The sequence below is a fragment of the Panthera onca genome, chromosome A1 (genome assembly GCF_046562875.1).
Source record: "Panthera onca isolate mPanOnc1 chromosome A1, mPanOnc1 haplotype 2, whole genome shotgun sequence".
NCBI lineage: Eukaryota > Metazoa > Chordata > Mammalia > Carnivora > Felidae > Panthera > Panthera onca.
In genome coordinates, this window is record NC_138339.1 from 33,846,632 (window position 1) to 33,864,546 (window position 17,915).

At 34.5% G+C, this 17,915-nt stretch overlaps 1 protein-coding gene across 8 annotated transcripts in view; it reads left to right on the forward strand.

Moving 5' to 3' along the window:
- FBXO4 (F-box protein 4) overlaps nt 1-17,915 on the forward strand; it is a 60,840-nt gene that overhangs the window by 3,672 nt on the left and 39,253 nt on the right. For 2 of the 8 annotated variants that reach the window (XM_060634522.2, XM_060634525.2), the window contains exons 3-5: nt 745-965; nt 4,483-4,558; nt 4,669-4,844. In XM_060634522.2, the coding sequence (XP_060490505.1) occupies nt 745-965; nt 4,483-4,558; nt 4,669-4,844 (473 nt within the window). The other 6 variants (XM_078445157.1, XM_078445150.1, XM_078445153.1 and 3 more) reach the window with 6 other exon arrangements.

Sequence of the window (17,915 nt, forward strand, 5' to 3'; positions counted from 1 at the left end):
TCTGTGTATCCCTCTCTCTCTGCCCTACCCCACTCACACTCGCTCTCTCTCTCTCTCTCTCTCTCAAAAATAAGTAAGCATGAAAAAAAATTAAAAAAAAAAAGAAATTTGGTTATATTGGTGGACTTAGTGATTTTTTTCTTTTTCTTTTTTTTTTTACATCTAGAGATACTTATGCTAACTATCCACGTAGTTTATCTTTAGTGTGCGGTTTTTTCAATCTTGGCACTACTGACATTTCAGACCAGGTGTTTAGACCAGTTGTCCTGTGCACTGTAGGATGTTTAGCAGCATCCTTTACCTCTGTCCACTAGATACCAGTAGCACCACCCGCTGACCCCCAGTTGTAATGACAAAAATGCCTGAGAGTCATAATGACAAAAAAAGGCTGAGAATCACTACTCTATGTAGTGAATTTTTTACAGCTGTAACAAGTGTTAGACCAAGTATTCCATGAGAAAAATCTAAATGAAAGATTAGAAAGTAAGTAACTACTTCCTGGGGAAAACTTTTTCAGTTTCTGGACCACTTCTACTCCCAGAGCGCCTTTGTTTTTTCCTGTCTGGCATTCAGCATACATACTATAATGGTATCTGTCCTCCATGTCCCTCCATGAGGATTCTAACTACATAATTATTATATCTCTTGGGTCTAGCAGGTTCTCAATAAACTATATATTGTTGAATGAATAACTGCCTAAATTCTTTTCTGTCCTGATTTTCTAATTGTGACAATTTTATATAGCTATAAAATGTGCTGTCCATATACAAGAAGATCCTTGAAATCTAGCCGTCCTATGTATGGAGCTGTCACGTCATTTTTACACTCATTGATCATTCAGAATGAACCACGATTTGCTATGTTTGGACCAGGTTTGGAAGAACTGAATACATCTTTGGTGTTGAGCTTGATGTCTTCTCAGGAGCTTTGCCCAACAGCTGGCTTGCCTCAGAGGCAGATTGATGGTAATTTTCTTGTTAATCTATAGTATATAATAACTAAAGCACTTTGAACTTGATACTTATGTTGAATAATAAATTAATTTTTAATTAATTACATCATTGATGTAATGAAATAATAGTAATTTGGTGAATAGGAGCCCCCTCCTTGGTCCCAGTGGGTTGAAAGAATTGATTTACTTTTTTATAAGAGGTGAGCTTTCCTTTATTTTCTCAAGTTTGTGTAATCCAGAATGTAAGATTATGTGAAAGTAAGTTATATGTTATCAAGATGTTTGTACAGTATTTACCATATGTTAAAAGAATGTTAACAGCAAAAATCATTCAGCATCTACTGTGTACAAAGTACTTTGCTATATATTGGAATTTTTAAAAAGACCTCAATTAATACTTTCCTCTTCTTTCTATGAAAACGATAAGTTAGTTGGCATGCAGGAGATATAATAAACATACCTAACAGTATAATCTAGCTTATGCTTTCCTCATTCATTTATTGAGAGCACCTATTAGATACTAAAGGTGCAGAGATTTAAAACAAATATCAGCAATCTTTGTCCTGAAGATACTTAGTTTAGGTAAGGGCAGAGGCAAGTATGAAGGTGATTCGTGTATGGTATAATTAGCCTCCTGGGTAGAAAGATAAGGGTCAAAGAAGGCTCCATGTTGAACATGATGCCTTATTTGAGTCATTAAGATGAATTAAAAGAGGCCATTAAAATAAGGGTAAAAGTATTATGAGCAGTGAGCACTACATTTCTAAAAGCACAAAATTCTGGATACATGTGACCTTTTGAAGTAGCTCTGTGTGTCTACAGTGGGGCTAGGTGAGAAGACACTTGTATGTCATGCTTAAGCATTTGGGAGCTGTCGAAAGATTTTTAAGCAGAAGAGCGAGATGATCAAGATTGTATTTGAGAAAGATCTGGCTTCTAAGTGGAAAATTGATTAGAAGAGGCTATAAAGATGTGGAGACTCATTAAGAAACCACTATAATACTGTGAAGAAAGTATGAAGGATGCAGTGTTGACTGATTATGTATTGGCAGTATTTCTGATGTGGTTTTCATATTGGATGATGGTGCCATTCACTAGGATAAGGAAACACAGGAGGAGGAAGAGAAACTTTACAGAGATCTGTATAGGGAGAATGACAGCCACTCTTTGGAGTATGCTGACTTTGATAACTCTGGGAGATATAAGTAGAGATGCCCGCTATAAGCAATCCACTTGTGTGAAAGCTGCATTAGGGCAGGCTAGCTTTATTCTTGGCTGTCAGGCATGTAATAGACTGTCAACATGTATATTTGATGAATGAATGAACAAATGACTTTGTGGATTACTCTATGCATCCAGATCTTAAGAGTAAGATCTGGGTTAGAAATCAAGATTGGGAAATCATAGGGTGTTTGTGTGGACTTGAGAGTTTTTGAGTATAGAGAGGAATATTGTGAACCAGGTGCTGAAATCTTCAGTGAATGTTTAGAGGAAGGGGTTGTCAAATGTCATAAATGACATCCTAAATGTCATGGATATCATAAATGATGAGGCTGAGGAAGGGGAGATGGTCCTGCAGCTGAATGGTGTGTCCAAAAAGAGATGAAGTTTCAAAGAGAGCTGGTGAGTAATAGGACATGGAAGTGAGGAGTAAAGAGAACATTGACTCCACCTCTTTGTCCTGAGATATGAGAGGATAAGCAATTTTGTTAATTGAGAGTCTTCTGCAAGAAAAGCAGCATTTAAGGGCAGGCCAGTTTCAGATAAGGCTGTGAGGTGGAACACTTTAAGAAGAGGTTGGGGATATGGGGAAATTTGCTGATGATGAAATGTTAATTTTATTCTTCAGACAACAGCAGAAGTGTTTGTTTTGAAAATGCCAATCTAATTATGCCTCAAACGCCACAAGATCAGGGAAGAATAGAGGGATGGGTCATTGGCAAGGTGGTACAGAACAGCATGGAGATCATACTGGGCTGAGGTTAGATGTATTGAGAGGGTAATCTCTGGAAATTAAACTGAGAAAAACAAAAATCAGAGATATAGTAGAATTTGTTTCTTTGATCTCTTTGGGGATCTCTTTGGGGAATTTGTGTACCAGACCTGGTGGCCAGGGGACTAGGGTCATGCTTGCAGTCTCAGCCACCAGGATCTCTACCTATGTGTTGCCTGGAATGGTGACATAGGATGGCATGGCAGGTTTATTTAAGTAACTAGATTGGCTGTAATTCATGGATCGATGATATGAAAGGTGGAGTTGTCCTAAAGAGGTAAGTAAACGTGAGATTATATCAAGTTGTTTTTGAAGAGCGATGGCTTTGAAGGAAAGAGAAATAATTAGGCATTTTCAAGCCATCTTTCCAGTTGCTGTCAGAAGAGTGGACAGTAGGGGACAAAAGTGGATGTAGGAGACTGGTAAAAAGTGATTGCAAAAGTCCAGGTGATAGGTATGATAATTTAGACTAAAAGGAGGGAGTGAGGATGGAGAGAAATAGATCTAAAAGGACATTTACATAGCAAAAAGAAATAGAGCCATAGAAGAAAGAGGGATCTTTTCATAATGCAAGAGGAGAATCAGCTCCTGAGTGTTAATACATCCAAAGAAGGGAAGATGTTAAGAAAGAAGGAAAAATGACAGTGTTGAATAATTCAGGTAAAGGTAGTAAGAAGCTAGTGTTTAGCTAGGAGTTTTACATATACAGTCTTATTTAATGCTTACAGTATCTCTAGGAAGTATGTATTTCTATATTTTGATGTCAAAACTTTGGCTCACAAAATATGACAATGTGTGACAAATGCAGATTATAACCCAAATCTAATTCCAAATTTCAGTATCTGCATATTTCCTCAATTTTCTGAGGTGATACTGGTGAGTCCCCATCAATTTATATGTATATATATATATTAAAAAAAATTTTTTTTTCTTAATGTTTATTTATTTTTGAGAGAGACCGAGACAGAATGTGAGTGGGTTAGGGGCAGAGAGAGAGGGAGACACAAAATCTGAAGCAGGCTCCAGGCTCTGAGCTGTAAGCAGAGCCCGACGCGGGGCTCAAACTCACGAGCTGTGAGATCATGACCTGAGCCGAAGTCAGACGCTCAACCGACTGAGCCACCCAGGTGCCCCGACTCCCCATCAATTTAAAAACATTTTCAGAAGGAGAAAAAAGCCATTTCACTGAATGTATGCATGGAGTATATGACTAATGAGAAACATAAAAGTTGGTAAATGAATCTTGAGGATAGATAGTAGCTGTTATGATGCAGCTGCTACTGATATGATACAGAAGGAAAGCTCTAAGCCTAGCAGTTCTTTGTTCTTTATCCATATTTTTATTGCCATATAAATGAAAATTGCATACTGGCATCTTTTCTTCAACATAAACATTTCATTTTATTCCAAAGCTGTGTGTAACTTGTCATGGACTTTTTAGTTGCTCATTTTGCTTGCACTGGGTAATTTTTTTCAATCTGATGTTTTTCTATATTTATTAATGACTTGTTTTGATAACTGAAATTTTCTTCTTTAGGTATTGGATCAGGAGTCAGTTTTCAGTTGAGCAACCAACATAAATTCAACATCCTGATATTATATTCCACTACCAGGTAAGGCTGCCTACTTGGTGGCCTACCTGAGGCATCAGGACTTCGATACTTTAGGGGGATGGTGCTTGTTTAGTGTCTGTTTATGTTTTATATTTACATTTTTCTTATAGAAAGGAAAGAGATAGAGCAAGAGAAGAACATACAAGTGCTGTTAACAAGATGTTCAGTCTACAGAATGAAGGAGATGATCAGCAAGGAAGCCGGTATAGTGTAATTCCACAAATTCAGAAGGTGTGTGAAGTTGTTGATGGGTTCATCTATGTTGCAAACGCTGAAGCTCATAAAAGTAAGCATTATCTTATTTTCTTTTTAAGAGCACGTTTCTTTTTTTTCTTTTTTTGCAAAGCAAATAAGACATTTTTAGGCTTTACTGTGACTTTTTAAGCATATGATGGTTAATTTAATAAAAGTGATTCTATGACCATTACTGTTAATAGTGGGCTTTCAAACTTTGATGTGCATTAGGATCACTTGGGGAGCTTGTTAAAAACATACCTGCCTGATTCCTACTCTGATGGATTTTAATTCATAGATTTGGGTTGGTTCTTGGGCATCTGTTTTTTTAATGAGCACTTACAGAATTCTGATGCATATCAAAGTTGGATACTATACATAGTATTTCTTTGCTCTATGCTTCTGCACTTGTTATTGATGTTTTGTCTGCTTCTGGTTCTGTTCAAATAATTTATGCAGATAACTGAAAAATTTTTACCTTTGTTTCAGTTGTCCAGATAGATGTGTGGGGTGGAGTATTTAATTAAGTAGATTAGTTAACACTCACTACATATTCAGAATAATTGCCCTTCACATTGTTATTTAGGCATAAAATCAGAGTATTACTGGGTCACAAGCGAGTATTATAATTTTTCTCCAAAATCTTTTGTGAATAAGTTAGGGCATGAATATATAATACATTGTCCTCACTCAGAACAAGGTAGCAGTAGCCACTCAACTGCCGAAAGTATTTAAAGTTTATGATGCACTGAAGTTAACCACAGCAACAAAAGCTAAGTCCAGCTCAACTACTGACTGGTTGGACTCAACCACTGCATTAGTCACCTAACAGAAGCAGCAGCATGTCCATGTCTGGGAATAGATTTTCTTTACCTCAGTCTCTTCTTTTACATAAAACATTTAACATTAAATTAAAAATTATAAGACACAAAAAAATAAAAAATGACCCACTGTCCAGAGACAAAAGCAATCAGTGGAATCAGACCCAGAGATGACCCAGATGTTGCCACTCTCAGGGACATTGAAATAACTATGATTAATGTGTTAAAGGATCTAGTGGAAAAAGTGGAAAATATGTGTGAACAGATAGGGATTTTCAGCAGAGGAGGAGGAAGTTATGAAAACATAAAATGGGAATGCATTTAGCAGGTGAACGGGAAACAGGTGAACAGTTTCCTTAATAGATTTAAGGAAATAAACCTTTGGTGAACCTGAAGATAAATTAATTGAAATTATCCAAATTAAAACCTAGAGAAAAGAGGAGTGGGGAGCATCTAAGAACTGGAGGAACCCATCAAGGGAAACAACTGAGGGGTCAGCATACTTTTTCTTAAGAGGCCACATAGTAAATATTTTAGGTGTATAATAAGCCATATGATCTCTCACAGTTACTCAGCTCGGCTGTTAAAGTGCAAAAGTAGCCATAGGGAATTTATAGTGAATGGGCATGACTGTTTTAGAAAAAATTTATATTTATAAAAATAGATCCATAGAATGTAGTATTGCCAGTCCCTGATCTAACTCATATGTAACTGATCTTCCCAAAACATGAAGAAATAAAATAAGGAAAAAGAAATTTTTGAACAGATATTGGCCAAATGTATTTCAAAATAACTAAAAGACAACAGACCATAGATCCAAGATACTCAGAGAACTCCAAATAAATAAATAAATAAAATACATAAGTAAAAAATACATCTAGATACATTATAGCCAAACTGATGAAAACTAAAGACTAAGAGATTATCTTGAAGGCAGTGAAAGCAAAAGGAAGCATACATAGAGAGGGCCAAAGATAAAGACACAGAATTCCTGAAAGAATTGCTGAAGGCAGTGAAGGGAAGTCTTTACAGTATTGTAAAGCAGGAAAAAACTTACATCCAGCAAAGGTACCTTTCAAAAATGAAGACAGAATCAAGACTTTCAGACAAAACCTGAGAAAGTTCATTATCTGCAGATTTGCATTACAAGAAATATTAAAGAAAGCTCTTCAAGCAGAAGACTGTGATACCAGATAGAAAATTGGATCTTAAAAAAAAAAAAAAGAAGAGGAGCCCTGGGATGGCTACACTGTTTCCATATATACATATTTATATATATATATATATGTCCATATGTATTTATGTCCATATATATATATATATATATCCATATATATATTTTCCCTTAATTTAACTTTTTTATAATTATGTGAAGGAAAAATAATAACAATTATCGTGGGGGCACCTGGGTGGCTCAGTCAGTTGAACGTCCGACTTCGGCTCAGGTCATGATCTCATGACTTGTGAGTTCGAGCCCCATGTCGGGCTCTGTGCTGACAGCTCAGAGCCTGGAGCCTGCTTTGGATTCTGTGTCTCCCTTTCTCTCTGCCCCTCCTCTGCTTGCATGCTGTCTTTCTCTCTCTCAAAAATAAAAAAAAAACATTAAAAAATAAAAAAAATAATGTATTGTGGCTATATGATATTTTTAAGATATATAATAATACAAACAGCATGGAAGAGAACAAATGGAAATTCACTGGTACAAGGTTCTCCTATATGTAAAGTTGTATAATACTAAGTAGACTGTTACAAGTTAAAAATGTACATTGTAAATCCTTGAGCAACCACTAAAAAATGTGTGAGAGAGGTACAATTAAATAAGTCAGTAGTTAAGGTAAAATGGAATCATTACAAAACACAGTTCAAAGAAGGTAGGATAAAGGAACAAAGAACAGATGGGACAAGTAAAAAAATCTAAGAGATCTATGATAGATTTAAATGGACCCTGTTGATAATCACATTATAATGTTCATTCATTTTCTATTAATATATAACAAATTCTCTCCAACCTAGTGCTTAAAACAACACCTGTTTATTAGCCTATAGTTCTCTATATCAGAAGTTTGCACAGCTTCTTCTGGTTGGGTTCTCAGCTTAGGGTTTTATAGGCTGAAATCAGGGTGAGATGGGTTGCATCACTTTCTGGTGGCTCTGGGGAAAAATCTGCTTCCTAACTCACTGAAATTATTGGCTGAATTCCGTTCCTTACTGTTGTAGGACTGAGCTGTTTTCTTACTGACTGTCAGCTGGGGCTGAATCAGCTTTTAGAAGCTATCTTCATTTCTTGCCTTGTGACTCCCTCTTGTCTTCAGATTCAGCCAATACAGAATCTTTCTCACCAAGAGAACTTCATCTCTTCTCTTAGGTCAGCTTCACTGAGGATAATCTCTCATTCTTGAAGTCATATTTGTCTTATCATGTAGTCTGCTCAGGGCAGTGATATCCCATCACTGATTCTAGATTCCTCCCACACTTAAAGGGTAAGAGATTATACAATGGTGTGAATCATTGGGAGACCTTTTAGAATTTTGACTACCTCACAATGTCAATGATTTATACACTCCAAAGAAAGGCAAAGATTGCTAGTTTTAATAAAGAGCTGGATTCAACTATATGTTTAAATTGTTTAAACTAAGGCCTTTGAAAGAAAGGGTAGTTTTAGCTACAAAATTTGTGAGAGGAAAATATCTATATCAAAGTATTTTTATTTTCAAACTGTAAAGACATCTGAATGGTACTGTGACTATTTTTGCCCTCTAATATTACCAAAATTCCTATCCTTGAAGACTACTTAATGTAATTTTATGATAGATCGTAAATGAACAGCTGTAAATAAACAGCAATAGAGGCACTTTATTATGTTTGGATCCTGGTAATTTTTTTTTATTTCCTTGTTTTGTTTATTTTAAAAATCACTATAAGTAATGCAAATTAAGGGTTCTGACTACATTCTCTAGGACATGAATGGCAAGATGAATTTTCTCGTATTTTGGCAATGACAGATCCAGCTTTTGGATCTGCAGGAAGACCTATGCTGGTTTTATCTTGTATTTCTCAAGCAGATGTAAAAAGAATGCCTTGTTTTTATTTGGCTCATGAGCTGCGTCTAAATCTTCTGAACCACCCATGGATGGTAAGGTCTTACTTTCTCTGGTGAGAAAAATCTTATTTTTATTTTTCACTATTCTCTATTTGATTTTATTCTTTCCTACTCATTCTCTTTAATGAAATCACATTCTAAAGTTAGTTTTAATAGCTTAATCAGTGGGAGATAGTCAGTTGGTATCACTGTTTCACCTGATCAATTTGTTCTCTACTTGCCTTTCCTACCATAGATACAGTAAATCAGTTGGCCATTGTTTTGGTTTTTTTTTTTTGACGTTGGTGTCATGTTTTTTTTAAACATGAATGTAATATGCTCTAACGGTCATCAAAAATACAAGTTCTGTCTTACTATTTCTTGCTTTCCAAATTTTATTTTAATCATGGAACCCTTTCTTCAATGAAACCTTACATGAAAGCTCCTAGGTAAAATAAAGAAAAGTTAAAATTGGAAATACTTATGCTTAAAAAGTTACAGGATTTTCTTCCTTCCTCCCCCTACACCTTCCACGGAGCCCTGAAGACTCTTTGGAACACAGTTCAAAAACAACTGATAAAGGCGTCCCTTCCTGGGTGGTGGGAGTTTTAGCTTACCATTAAGAAGAGTGGCAGTCTTTAAAAAAAATTTTTTTTTAATGTTTATTTATTTTTGAGACATAGAGAGACAGAGCATGAACGGGGGGAGGGTCAGAGAGAGAGAGGGAGACACAGAATCTGAAACAGGCTCCAGGTTCTGAGCTGTCAGCACAGAGCACGACGCGGGGCTTGAACTCACGAACCGCGAGATCATGACCTGAGCCAAATCTGACGCTTAACCGACTGAGCCACCCAGGCGCCCCAAGAAGAGTGGCAGTCTTAAAGACACGTTTTTGCGACTGGATATCACATTTATCATCTGAGTAGCTGGATTCTTTCAAAAATGTTTTAGTTTTCAAAGTGGATATTTTGGAGAATTTTTTTTTTTTTCTGATACAAACAAGTCATTGAAATGATAGTTTTTCCCATTCCCAAAGCTGAGTTCTAAGATACGTAATAAGCCTCATATTGGTAATAAATTATAGACATAAGAGAAGATCATATTTTTTTATCTAAGTTACGTAGAAGACAAAATTTGAATGACTCACCCAAAGTTTATTGGGATTTTTTAAACTGTATTCTTTTGTTAATATCTAGAAAAATGTTTCTTTTAATCATAAGATTTTGGACTCAGTTTCTTACAGTGATCTCTCTTATCTGCTCATAGGTCCAGGATACAGAGGCTGAAACTCTAACTGGTTTTTTGAATGGCATTCAGTGGATTCTTGAAGAAGTAGAGTCTAAGCATGCAAGATGATCCTTCTTTTAGACCTTGAGAACTGAAACCATTTGAAACCTGTTACTAAGGTCATGATGTGGATATTTGCTCAGTCAGCTCATTTTGTCCTGCCTTTTTGCAGGTGGGCTTTATATTGGAACAGCTGTAGCTGCTATGTTTTTTACATAATTTTTACTTTTTACTTTAAATCAATTACAAGAAAAAAACTTTCAGTGCTAGTATTTAGCCCCAAAATGAACCCTTTAAGATTTTTTTGATAACTTTTATATTTTTCTTTTTTAAAATATTAAATTCTAGAAAAAACAAGTTTGTACCTCTGTCATTCCTTGTGATTTCTCTTTTCAGTTCAGAGATTGCCCTGGTGGAAAATAACAAATTTGCCAAATTTTCTATAGGTTCTTTTCAAGGGTCCTTAACTGGTTATCAGAAGTTTTTATGTATTCTTAATAAATATATTCCTTATAGGCTGGAATATTCTTTGGAATTGCATTTAATATTACGGTCATACAACTTCTGGGTTTTCTCCTGAGACAGTAGAAATTAACTTGGTATCATATTTCATACTAATTACGTGAAAATAACTTTCCTGGAAGTTCTTGCTATTTCAGATAACTTTGAAGGCTCATAAGGTTCTAAAGTCAAATTGTATTCCATCCTCCTAGAGAAAACATTCCATTAAGGCCTGTTCATAAGACTTCCTCACAAATTGCACTTTGCAGAGGAAATGTTACAGCTTTCCTGTCACATTGGAAGTGAGGAATTTTAAGATTGTAATAAAAAGAGCATAGTATTTGGGTTAGCATTAGGGTTAGTGTTAAAAAAAAAAAAAAGTGTAGTAGTATTAGTGGTGCTGGACCCAAGATATAGCCTACAACCTATGAGTGGGTGCTACTCCAAAAAAGGTAACTCCTGTGTCTTGGGTACACTCATCCAGAACTTGGTTTCAGCAGCATGGTAGTCGGGGGCTGGATGGGAAATGCTAACATCCTGCTCCTGGGAAGATATTTCTCCAACTTAGGTAGTATGGTTTTGCTTCCTTGGCTGCCACGGTCTAGACTGGCGTTTCCATCTTGCTGAGTTAGAGGAGGGAAGGAGGCAGTGAGTCTTGGCTCAAATCCCAGACACTTGATGTTCTTACTGAGTTTTAGTAGACTTTTAAAAAATGCTTCTTCATTTACTGTATGCTTTGGGGACCATTTACAGAGTCTTTAAATGGTTGTTTGTTTAAAAATAATTTTCTCCAGTTTCTCTAGGGAGCTATTCCATGGAATTCCTTATGTTATTATGCCAAAAGTAGGTCTCCTTATTTTGCTTTTATTATTTGTAGTTTGTCACCTCATTGATTTCTGATATTGGTAACTTATGTCATTTTTCTTCTTGAGCAGTCTGGCTGAAATTTTATTCTCAAACACCTTTTGGTTTTTATTGATTGATTCTGCATTTCAATGATTTATGCTCTAACTTCTCTTTTTCTGCTTTAAAATTTTTTTGAACTTTCATTTTCTCTTTTCTAGTTCCTTTTTTTCATTTCTATTATTTAAGATAGAAATTTAGGTCATTGATTCTCATTTTTTTTAAATAAGCATTTAAAGCTATCTATTTTCTCCTAAGCCCTCTATAGCAGCATGAACACATTTTGAAATATTTTGTATTTATTATTATGCAGTTAAAATATATTCTAATGCCTTGAGATTACTTTTCAATCCATGGATTATTTAGTATTGTTTTAGTGTTGTTTAATATCTATTACCTATATATTTGGTAATTTGTCAATATTTGCTATTGACATGTAATTAAATCTCTTTTTTCAGAGAGCACACTCTAAAATTTCAATCTTTTTAAATTTGTTGAGTCTTGCTTTGTGGCCCAGCTTTATGGTCTATTCTGGTGAATATGCTACATGAACTTGAAAAGAATTTATATTCTGTAGTTGTTAGGTAGAATATTTTATAGCTATCTATTATCTCAAAACCATTGATAAATTTCAGATTCTATATTGGCTACATTGATTTTTCTTAAAGATTTTATGTTTAACTAATCTCTACATGCAACATGGGGCTCAAACCTGCTAAACTGAGATCAGGAGTCACATGCTCCACTGACTGAGCCAACTGGGTGCCCCATATTGATTTTTATATAGTTGTATCAGTTACCAATAGTCATTAAAATTCTTAAGTATGGGGTGGGAGGGAGGGGAGGGTGGGTGATGGGTATTGAGGAGGGCACCTTTTGGGATGAGCACTGGGTGTTGTATGGGAACCAATTTGACAATAAATTTCATATATTGGAAAAAAAAATTCTTAAGTATGATTATAGAATTGCCTATTTTTCCTTTTAACTGTCAGCTTTTGCTTACTGAGTTTTGATGATGGTTTAAGGTGCACATACGTATATGACTTTTATTTTCCTGATGAATCGATCCTTCTATCATTATTAATAATGGTCTTTTTGCCGATAACACTCATTGGGTTTGAAACCCATTCTCTAATATTAATATAACCCCTTCAGGATTTAAAAAACGAAACACTGTTCTCATGGTATATCCTTCAAAATCTGTCTTTAAATTTTAAGTGTATCTCTTGCAGATAGAATATAGCAAGTTTTGCTTTTTCTTTTTTCCATTCTGGCAATACCTACATTTTAATTAGAATGTTTAGGTCATTTACATCTAATGTAATTATGGATAGGATTGGTTTCAGATCTATCATTTTATTATTTGTTTATCCCCTCTTTACTATTGTGTCTATTCTTTCTGTTTTGGATATTTCAGTGTTTTTTAGAAATCAATTTAAGTTTTTCTGTTAGCTTTTTTTAGCATGTCTCTGAATTTTTTAGAGGTTGCTGTAGTGATTGCAGTGTATTTCCTTAGCTTTTGAAAGTTTTCTTATAGTTAACATTGTTCCAATTTGTATAATATGTAGAAATGGTGTAACTGTGTAAGTTTTATTCTTCTCACCACTTTTTGCTACAGCTGTTAAATGCATTATACCGGCATATGTTATAAATCCCAGAAGACAGTGTTAATAGATTTTGCTAAAACAGTCCATATATATTATAAGGAAATTAAAAGAAGAAACATTTTACAAAATAATGAAAGTGGTCTTATATTTTTTTAAGATATATAAAATACTGGGTTGACATTTTTATTCTTTCAGCCCTCTCAAGATGGTTTTTTGTTCTCTTCTAAGCTTTGTAATTTCTGATAAAAAGTTATTTACTAATTACATCTTTATTCTCTTGCATGTAATTTACCCCTTTTTTTTCTTCTTCTTTCATGTTTACTTTTTATCTTGGCTTCCAGCAGTTTAACTACAGTGTGCCTAGATATGGCCTTGTTTATTATTATCCATCTTGGGAGCTACTAGGCATATTGAATATTGAAATTCATGTCATTCACCAAGTTTGTGAAATTTTTGGTCACTATTTCTTCAAATATATTTTCCTCCCCATTCAGTTTTCCTCCTTGGATCTATATTGTGTAACACATGCGTTAACATAATTCGTTATTATTTTAACCTGTTTCTGAGGCTTTGCTCACTGTTTTCAATGGTGTTTTTTTTCTCTGTTATTCAGTTTGGATAATTTCAATTGATTTATCTTCAGGTTTTCAAACTCTTATTTTTATCTATGTTTTGTTAAATCAATCTTGTGATTGATTATAATTTATTATTTTATTGGTTCTATAATTTCCTTTTGGTTCTTTTTTTTTTAATTCTATTTTTCTCAGACTTCCTTTTTTTTTTTTTTTTTTTTTTTTTTTCATTGAGGGCATATGTTCCTTTACATCAGTGAGAGTGGTTGTAATAGCTCCTTTAAAATCCTGTCTGGGGCACCTGGGTGGCTCAGTCATTAAGCGTCCAACTCTTGGTTTTGGCTCAGGTCATGATCTCATGGTTTGTGAGTTCAAGCCCCGTGTCTGGCTCTGTGTTGACAGCGTGGAGCCTGCTTGGGATTCTCTCTCCCCCTCTTTCTGTCCCTCCCCTACTCTCTCTCTCTCAAAATAAATAAATAAACTTAGAAAAATTAAAAAAAAATATTGTCTGCCAATTCCATATCTGGAAGGGCTGGTTTTAAAGGTTGGTTTTCTTTTATGAAAGGAATGGGTGCCATTTTCATTTCTTTTGTATCTTGCAAATTTGTATTAATATGAATGATAAGTTGTTGAGATTCTAGCTTCTGCTATTTTTTTCCGGTAAGTGTTATTTCTGTTGTTTAAACAATTAACATGGTTAAACGTAAATTGCAAACTCTGTTTCTTGGGCAACAGTTCCACATTCAGTTTATCTTTTTTCTCCAAATGAGCACCTTAAGTTGGTCTTTCACACAAAGTTTAGCCAAAGATATAGACAGAGAATTTAGTGATTTTTTTTTTTCCCCTGGAGTTTTCTTTTCTGAGATGACTTCTTTCTTGGCCTGAACAAAATCAAGACATTTTTCTGCTTTTCAGATCTGCTCTCTTGTCTTTTCCCAGAATTCCTGTTGAGGGCTCAACAGTTTATTTTCACATTTGGAGTTCTTACATTTGCAATTTGGTATATCAAACATAGTGTCATGAAAAGTGTCAGTGTTGGGAGGTGCTTAGATGGCTCAGTCGGTTGAGCATCGGACTTCAGTTTAGGCCATGATCTTGCAGTTTATGGGTTTGAGCCCCACATTGGGCTTTGTGTTGACAGTGTGGAGCCTGCTTGGGATTCTCTGTCTCCCTCTCTCTCTCCCCCTCCCCAACTTGTGTTTTCTCTCTGTCAAAAATAAACATTTAAAAAAAGTGTCAGTGGTATTTTTCTTATCCAACAAAATTTATGACAGGCCTGCTGTTCCACCCACACCTACCCAGAATAGGCAGTTGGTCCCATAAAAGCAACAGTTCTTTGAGCACCAAAGAGACCTGTTTTATCCTTGGAATTTATTTAGACTTTTTGTACTTACTGCTCTTTGATGGCTTAAAGTATAATTTTCATTTTATTCTGTTTTCTTATTGCTGTAACTATCATTTGTGACCTACATTCTATCTGAAAGTAAGCAAAATTCTTAGCGGTTTTTATACTGTCTCTTAAACACCTTATCATTTCTGGATCAGTGTTTATTTGTCAAAAAGTTTCTAGCATTATGTATACACAGTAGCTGGACTATATTGATCATTACTATACATTGAGAAGAGTTCTCATGTCTTATTTCCCCTTGATTTTCTGTATTATTTGATTTTTACTATAAAGTATGAGGACTTTTTATTTTTTATTTTTTCCTCTCAAGGAAATTATATTTGCCTTCACATTCTTTGATCCTTGGAAGAAGTCCTCAGCAACTTTTCATAACATTTCAGATCTGACCCTTGCTACAGTCCCAACAAATTAAATATATTTAAATTTAAAATATTACAGTTGATTATTCTTTCTACACAGTTGTATAAGAATGTTAGAAGTAGCATAACTAAGTCATGAAGTGCATAGACCTTAAAACCAGGTTGGTCTGAGTTCACACCCTAACTATATTACTGTGTGATCTTGGGCACATTTCTTCTATATGGCTGAGTTTCCCTAATTGTAAAATGAAAATACCTACTTCATAAAGTTCTTAAAAGACTTAAATAAATTAATATTTTGAAGCACTAAAGACTGTCAGTTGTACAAAAAAGTGCTCTAAGATAGTTTGTCCAATAAGTTTCGATGTACAGCACAACACCATTATCAAAATGAGTTTTTATTTTTATTTATTTAAAAAAATTTTTAGTGTTTATTTTTGAGAGAGAGAGAGAGAGGTAGACACAGAATCTAAAGCAGGCTCCAGGTTCTGAGCTGTCAGCACAAAGCCCAATGCGGGGCTCGAACTCAAGAACCGTGAGATCATGACCTGAGCTGAATTGGATGCTTAACCTACTGAGCCACCCAAGGGTCCTTGAGTTTTTATTTTTAGTCTCATAAGAAAAACCTGCTGTAAAAATCCCCATTTACTTAAGAAAGCTTATAAAATGTAACAGTAGTTGGATCTAGTAAAATAACTCCACGAGAATGTAAGGCTCTTGATTTTTTTCCCCCACAGAACTATAGAAATTTTAGTTAAAAAGTTGGCAAAGGAATACTTAATTTTTCTGTTTGCCATGATTAGCACTGTCAGTTTTACACCAGAGTACATTGAAGGCCATTTTCTGTTTTCTACCTTGTAAAGCACAAAGTCTTAGCTTGTTTGTCAGATGTTGCTATAACAGAAGACTATTAAATTCTGAAAAATGTGACAGTGCTGTCTCTAGATTTCCAGAAGGTGGCACGATTGCCTCATACAGAAAGAATTTGTTCCCTCCCTCTCAAAAACAGCTATTTCAATTTAACTTTTACAATTTTGATTAGATTAGATTTTCAGTAGCATTTTCTGAAGTGTATTCTAAAAGCATAGTAATTTTCTTGATAACTATACTTCCTTAGTGAGCATTTTGTAATGTACATAATTGTTGAATCACTGTTGTGCATCTGAAACTAATATGTCAACTATACTTCAGTTTAAAAAAAATCAGAAAAGAATCTAAAGATGTTTCTCCAAAAGAATAAACAAATGACCAATAAGCATATGAAAAAATACTCAACATCATTAGCCGTCAAAGAAATACAAATCAAAATCACAATGAGATACCGTTTCACACCCACTTGGATGACTAATAAAAAAGACAGATACTAACAAGTGTTAGGGAGGATGTGTAAAAATAGAAAAACATACCTTTTTGGTTAGAGTAATAACTTTGGAAAATGATTTGGCTGTTTCTCAGTATGTTAAAGATGGTGTTAGTTACTATATGAACCAGCAATTTTAGTCCTAGGTATATACCTAAGAGAAATGAAAATGTCCATACAAAAACTTGTATATAAATGTTCATAGAAACATTATTCATAGTAGTCAAAAAGTGAAAACAATCCAAATGCCCATCATCTGATAAATGGATAAAATTCTGTATATCCATACAATGGAATATTATTTAGCAATAAAAGAGTGCTAATATGGATGGATCTTGAAGACATGGTAAGTGAAAGAAGCCACTCACAAAGCACCACATATTAGTTCATATATATGAACTCATTTCATATATATGAAATATTCAGAATAGGCAAGTTTGTAGAGACACAAAATAGATCATTGGTTGCTAAGACTGGGAGAGAAGGTGATGGAACCATGGGGTGGATGGCAATAAAATTTCAAACATCCATCTAGACTCTTGAATTTTTTTCTTGGATAGTTACACTACATGTTGCTGAGTGTCGGTAGCCAATTCTGGGGTCATGTGTGCTTTTTTCTTTGATGTGAAAACAACCTGTAATTAAGTAAAAAATCTAGGCTAATTACTAAATGAAGTAGAAAGTATAGGAACTACTAATAAATTGTTTGATTCATTATAACTGTATAGGCCAGTATTAATCAGCCTGATTTTTCTAGGTTATTATGAACATTATTTAAGAACCATTTGAGTATTTTTTCTGTGAGCTTTCTGATCATGTCTTTTGCCTATTTTCTATTGGACTTTTTTTCCCTCAAAATTTTTTTTCAATATATGAAATTTATTGTCAGATTGGTTTCCATACAACACCCAGTGCTTTTAAAGCACTCTTCAGATATCAGGATGGTGAATCTTGGATGATACAAATGTTTTTACCCAGTTTATCATTTGTCTTCTGATGTTGTATTTTTCCCGTACAAAACTTTTTAATGTCTAATTTATTAACACTCTTTTTTTTTTGTATCTACATTTTGTTTCATAGTTAAAAAAATGCCTTACCCACAAACAGGTTATAAAGAAATATACCCATATATCTTCTTGTACTTGTGTTATTTCATATTTTACATATAAATCTTCTATCTATTTGGAATTTATTCAAGTATATTGTGAAGTGTGAATCCAATTTTA